Source organism: Amblyraja radiata, chromosome 22 (genome assembly GCF_010909765.2).
Source record: "Amblyraja radiata isolate CabotCenter1 chromosome 22, sAmbRad1.1.pri, whole genome shotgun sequence".
Classification (NCBI taxonomy): Eukaryota; Metazoa; Chordata; class Chondrichthyes; order Rajiformes; family Rajidae; genus Amblyraja; species Amblyraja radiata.
In genome coordinates, this window is record NC_045977.1 from 33,358,476 (window position 1) to 33,365,080 (window position 6,605).

Sequence of the window (6,605 nt, forward strand, 5' to 3'; positions counted from 1 at the left end):
AGCTCTGGAGAGAAGGAATGGGTGATGTTTTGGAAATGTCCCCCATTCCTTCTCTCCAGAGATGCTGCCTGTCCCACTGAGTTACTCCAGCATTTTGTGTCCACCTTCGATTTAATCCAGCCTCTGCAGTTCTTTCCCACATATGTTGGTGGCCCTATTTGCAGATGTTTGCTGAGGTCAAGGTCAAAGGTCAAAAACTTTATTTGCCATTTGTGCTTACACACATAGGAACTCTTGTGCGGCTATTCAGAGAGTCAAGTTAAGTTAAAAATTAAAATTAAAAAATTAAAAAAAAAAAAAAAAAAAAAAATTTAAAAAGACACACAGAAGACACATAGAGCATTGTAACTTGCACAAACCCTATATCAGGACATCAGTTCATTTTGTTGTGTTTTGGCCAAGAGTCTCACTGTTGCAGGGAAGAAGCTCTTAAAAAAGCGTGTTCTATTTGTGGCGATACTGTCCGCTCGTCTGTGCCTGAGGTTGTATGTGCAGTTTTTGTGTTTGAGCAGGGAGTGAGCTGGATGTAGTGTGTCTCTAATGATTCTCTCTGCTCTTTTTTGACAGCGCTGTGTGTAGATTGTGTCCATGGAGGGGAGTTCAGTTCTGATGATCCTCTCTGCAGTCTTTATGACTCTTTGCAGAGCCTTCCTCTCTGTCTGTGTGGTGTTTCCATACCACACCGTGATGCCTGTGGTGAGGATGCTCTCTACCAGTCCTTTGTAGACCTGGGTGAGAGGGCGACAGTGCAGACCAGCTTTTCTGAGCAGCCTGATGAAGTACAGTCTCTGCTGGGCTTTTTTTCACTGTGGCTGCAGTGTTCAAAGTCCAGTTCAGATCTGATGTTATTTGTAATCCCAGGTATCTGTAACTGTCAGCCCTCTCCACCACAGTCCCCTTGATGATGAGGGGCTGCAGGGGGGGTGGATTTTTTCTGAAGTCCATTATTATTTCTTTTGTCTTGTCTGTGTTGAGGCTTAGGTCGTTCACCTCACCATAGGCAAGAATGTCGTTCACCAGACTCCTGTAGCCCGACTCTTTGCAGATGGGTGAAGAAGTGGAGTGGGTAGCAGTGGTGGGACAGAAGAGAGAGGGTGGGCTTGCAGGAGTGAGGATGAGGGGCATGTATAATTTGATACATGAACATTTGATCAGGTCCAGGGTTTTAGCTACTTAGTGGTTTTTATACCTCAAGAATCCCCTCTTTTTTTTTTTTTAAGGTGGACTCACTTCAATACAATGCTATAAGCTTTCCTGTGTTGAGGCAGGAAAATGGTGAGGACAGGTTAAGAGGGATATGGGCCAAATGCAGGCAGGTGGGACTAGTGTAGATGGGGCATGTTGGTCAGTGTGAGGAAGTTGGGGCCAAAGGCTTGTTACCATGTCGTTTGACTGTTTAACTATGAGTTCCCTAGCATCCACGATGATAAATATGAGAAGTAAGTTAAAAAATTGTCTGCTGTTTTTCCCCAAAGTACAGCAGGAAATTTATCTTACAACTACTTTGACGAATGATAAATACCCATAACCAGGCCTGCGGCAGTGAATGCCCTGCAGCAATATGTCTGGGTTTTTTTAACAAGGCACCATAGGCGAACAGCAAAAGTTCATAAGTGATAGGAGCAGAATTAGACCATTCGGCCCAGAAAAGTCTACTCTGCCATTCAATCATGGCTGATCTATCTTTCCCTCTCAACCCCATTCTCCTGCCTTCTCCCCATAACCCCGGACACACAAAGTAATCACGAGTCTGTCAATCTCCACCTTAAAAATATCCATTGACTTGGCATCCACAGCCGTCTGTGGCAATGAATTGACTAAGTCGTGGATCTTTGCATTTTAATTATCTTGAATGAAGAATGTACATGAGGCAAATGTGAGGGAAAGATTGTTTCTTTATTGAAGCAGAAGGAATGCATATAGACATTTCAGGCGAAATTACCATACAAAGTGAAACCTTTATCTAAGCATGATTTGAACCGGGTGTTACACAAGTTCATTAAGCGCACAGAGTGTATTGAGGCAAGGATGCATGTTCTCATTGCACTTCTTGAAGATGGTGGAGGATGCAGATGGATGCAGATCTAATGGTATTGAGCGGAGAGAGCTCCTGCGACTGCCAAGAAAAACTTATATGCAGCTTCATGCACCTCGGGAGTGAACCCGTCTTTTAACAGAATGGCGAGCTCAACGATGAAGGTCTGGCCCAGAAGCTGGAAAAGAAAAGAACGATTAGTATAGAAAATATGAAACAAAACATGGAAATCGAAACCCCAAACCCTCCAGTGATCTCACAGGTAATGGCACGGAATGAGGTCGTTCGGCCCATTGAGTACATTCCACCTCCCAGTGGTGCAAGCACATTAGCCCTCTCCTTTTTCCCTGCAATCTTATAATTTATTCTGCTCCCATATGTCTATCAAAGCCCCTTAGATTCTTTTTGCCAACCCATTGGGTAATGTACAGTAGCTGATTAACTTGTAGCTACAGAAACCTGAAGGAAACTCTTGAAAGATAGTAGCCAAGGTCAGGATTGAACCATCGTCTCTGGAGCTGTGCAGCAGCCACACTAACCACTGCCACACATTGCTGCAGCTGATGAATGGTGAATAAGGATTAGTGATTCAACATTCCACTCAAGTTCCTACCTTGAAGTTTTGAGTGTCCACTCCGATGGTTTGATGTTTCTTGCTGAGATCATGGAAGACAGCTTCCAGGTCACCGAGGTGATCAACTGCCGTATTCAGAGCCCCTACAACTTTCTTTGCATGACCTTGGACACCACTGCCGGTGGCTTTGAAATCATGTTTGAAGCTGCTAAACAGCCTGGTCGTCCAGGGATAGACCGTGAACACCCTGGAGGGGAAAAGCAAAAGTCATCGAGGGTTTTGTGAAAGATTGAAATCCATTTAACCCTCCCGGCTCATCATTGGGTCAATTTGTATCATGCTAACAACTGAGCATCCATAGAGCTGACTGGAACCTCCGTGTCCTGTTGAATACCAACTCCCTCAACCTGTAACAAGGTTTATGAATGCATTGAGAATGAAAGAACCTTCATTGCAACCAGACTTGAAAATATAATGCACAAATTAAACTTAAATCAAATAGACATTTTCATCATACCTTTCTAGGGCTAGGGCAGTTGTCGCTTGCTTGTCCAAATCCTTCCAGATGCCCCCGATGGTGTGGGCTTCATCCGCTGTTATGTGCACCATTTTGGAGGTTAAGATTTCACTGCCACTTCTTGCACAAGATAGCTGTGTCGGTCTGGAGTTCTGCCTTCACTTTTATAGGCTGCAGCGGAGCTCATCTTTGACCAAGACCCGACTGTAATAGGCTGACTGCTTGTGGGCTGGACCCACTTTCCATCAATAGGCTTCACCCATCTGTGTGTGAGCGTTAAGATAAACACCTGTTCTTTGTGCTTCACTTCTCCCCACCCCACCCCCCCCACCCCCCAACGCAGAGAGGCACAACCCAATTCTGCTGAATAATATCTCAAGGCATTCACTTTTAAACTGTACAATCCTCTCTTGATTCAACTTTTCCATTTGAACAAGATGTAACAAGTTCAACTTAACTTATTAGAAGTAGTGTACATTCCAGTGATATAAGCCAAAAATAACATCATACATTTCCTGTACCACTTCATATCTTATACTTTAAAAAGAAGAAAAGTAAAGAGAGTTAGATAGGATAGTAAGTGCGTGAAAGAGTGATCAAGAGAGACCCTTAGAAACATAAAACTCGAAAAAGAGTTAAGAAGAAAGCCAAAGAAAAAGAAAGAGAGAAGAAGAGAACAGAAGCTATAAAAAAGTAAAAAAAGATAAAAGGGATATACCTTCTTCGTATCTTTACTCACCCCTCACCAGGTCCTGAAACCATTTATTTTCAAAGTTATGTTGCACCCTATACTTGTAATAAGTCGATAAATGGAGACCAAATCTTTTGGAAATGGTCTGGTTTGCCTGCTAGGAGGAATCTCATGTCTTCCAGGTGTACATTTCCATTTTCCTCTTACACTTTACCGTTAAACAGAATAATTTTTCAAAGGCAGAAATATATACATTTCTGATGTTGAAACCAAACCCTCATTCAATATAATATATTTTGAATAATGTGCTTGTGTTTGCCTCGTTTAGTTTAGCATATTTATTATTATCATGTGTGCCAACGTACAATGAAAAGCACTTGTTTACGTGCTATCCAGTCATAGAAAAGACTATACACGAATATAAAGATGTTCACGAGGCAATGAATCGAGGACCAGAGGACATTGGTTTAAGTTGAGGGGGAAAGATTTAATAGGAACATGAGTGGTTACTTTTTCACACAAAGGGTGGTGGATGTATCGAACGATTTAGACAGGAACATGGATAGTTCAGGTGTATAGGGATATGGGGGCAAACGCAGGCAGGTGGGACCAGTGTAGATGGGATATATTGACCAGTGTGGACAAATTGAACCGAAGGGCCTGTTTCCTTGCAGTGAGACTCTCTGACTCTATAAAGGATAAAGGGTGCAACATTTAGTGTAAGATGTATCATTGAATCCAATAAACTACGATTGAAGACACAGGATTGTGCTTAGGACAAAAAAAAACAATATTTTGGACATTAAAAGTTATTCAACATTTCAAGATAAAAGCTTATTTTCGGTCAGTGTTCTGGAATACTGGGCTGCTTCAGTAATATGCCTGTCATGGTCCTTGCAGTCATTTTGACTGCTGATTCTGCTATTATCTTTCAAGTAGTAACATTTTGCCTGGCTACAGGGAGATGTATAATTTGGTAGCACACAAAGTGCGGGAATAACTCAGCAGGTCAGGCAGCATCCCTGGAGAACATGGATAGATGACGTTTCGGGTCGGGACCCTTTTTTAGACCCTTGCAGTCTCCAGTTTCTACATTTTAGACTGTGGAGTTCCTTGTTTTTACTTGATAATATGTTAGATGTGCCTCTGTAAATGTCTGTTCAGTGTGTCCATCAAATGGTAAACTAAGCCATGGGCATTCACAGTCTCATGCAAGATGAATTTAACAATGTGCTTTGGAGAGAAATTTCATTCATCTATAGAAAAGGGCTCTGGTGAGACCACATCTGGAGTATTGTGTCCAGTTTTGGTCTACTAATTTGAGGAAGGACATCCTTGTGATTGAGGCAGTGCAGCGTAGGTTCACGAGATTGATCCCTGGGATGGCGGGACTATCATATGAGGAAAGATTGAAAAGGCTAGGCTTGTATTCACTGGAGTTTAGAAGGATGAGGGGTTATCTTATACAGTCCAGAACCAGGGGCCACAGTCTTAAAATAAAGGGGAAGCCATTTAAGGCCGAGGTGAGAAAAAACCTTTTCACCCAGTTGTGAATTTGTGGAATCCCCTGACACAGAGGGCAGTGGAGGCCAAATCACTGGATGGATTTAAGAGTTAGATAGAGCTCAAGGGGCTAGTGGAATCAAGGGATATGGGGAGAAGGCAGGCACGGTTATTGATTGGGGACGATCAGCCATGATCACAATGCTGGCTCGAAGGGCTGAATGGCCTCCTCCTGCACCGATGTTTCTATGTTTCTATGTTTCTAACGATAGAAGATAAGAAATTGTGACAGGGGGAGCAGATGGTTTTAGGTCGAGTTCTGTGCTCTAAGAAAATGTTAACTAATAAACTGTAGGGAAATATCTCCTAGCAAAGAGTGACGATAACCTCAGGTCTATGTGTTGAAGAGTGAAACTCAAATTAATCTTCAATCCAAGAAAGGAAAATATGGTTTGAGCTGTTTGGCAACGATAGTTTGAGAAACTAGAGCAAAGGGCATGGCAGTGCGGAGACATTGACTGGGTTCTAGAGGAAAAAAAGTGCATGTTTTGCTCTAGAGGCACAAATCCCTACAAGAGACGGCACAATGGTGCAGAGGTAGAGTTGCTGCCTTACAGTGCCACAGACCCGGGTTCGATCCTGACTATGGGTGCTGTCTGTATAGAGTTTGTATCTTCTCCCCGTGACCCGCGTGGGTTTTCCCCGGGTGCTCCAGTTTCCTCCCGCACTCCGAAGACCTACTGGATTGTAGATTAATTGGCTTTGGTATAAAATTGTAAATTTACCGCAGTGTGTGTAGGATCGTGCTAGTGTGCGAGGTTGCTGGTCGGTGTTGGCACGGTGGGCTGGAGGGCATGTTGCCACGCTGTATCTCTAAATTGTAAGTAAATTCCCCTTCAACACTATTACCGGGGAAATCAAAGATATTATTAAATCTAAGCCAGAGTCATGCAAAACATCCTGGAAAAGCAGCAAGCCTGAAGATTGGGTGCATTTTAGGATTCAGGAAATTGATATTTGATGGGAAAGTAGAAAATGAGGCTTAACTTGCAAAAATAGACTAAGCACATCAGTCAACATGTATAAAGGGAAAGACTAATAAGGGGAAATGGATGTTCTTGACAGTGAATAGAATTTAAAATGGGGAATAATGGAATGGAAGACGAATTAAGCAAATACTTTGTGCCCGTTTTCTGCAAGAAAAAAATGGAGAACCAATATTGCAAATGACAGAGAGTAGATAGTAAAAACAGTAGTAAAATCATAGCACCGGAAAAGTCAAGGA

At 42.6% G+C, this 6,605-nt stretch overlaps 1 protein-coding gene across 1 annotated transcript; it reads right to left on the bottom strand.

Annotated features, from left to right (window-relative positions):
- Positions 1–1,877: 1,877 nt before the first annotated feature.
- Positions 1,878–3,285, bottom strand: LOC116985879 (hemoglobin subunit beta-like). The gene is made up of 3 exons (XM_033040980.1): positions 3,127–3,285; positions 2,649–2,856; positions 1,878–2,213 (listed from the first exon to the last, which is right to left on the bottom strand). Exons 1-3 carry the CDS (start codon positions 3,216–3,218, stop codon positions 2,085–2,087), a joined length of 429 nt encoding a protein of 142 aa, XP_032896871.1. The 5' UTR covers positions 3,219–3,285; the 3' UTR covers positions 1,878–2,084.
- Between the last annotated feature and the right edge of the window lie 3,320 nt (positions 3,286–6,605).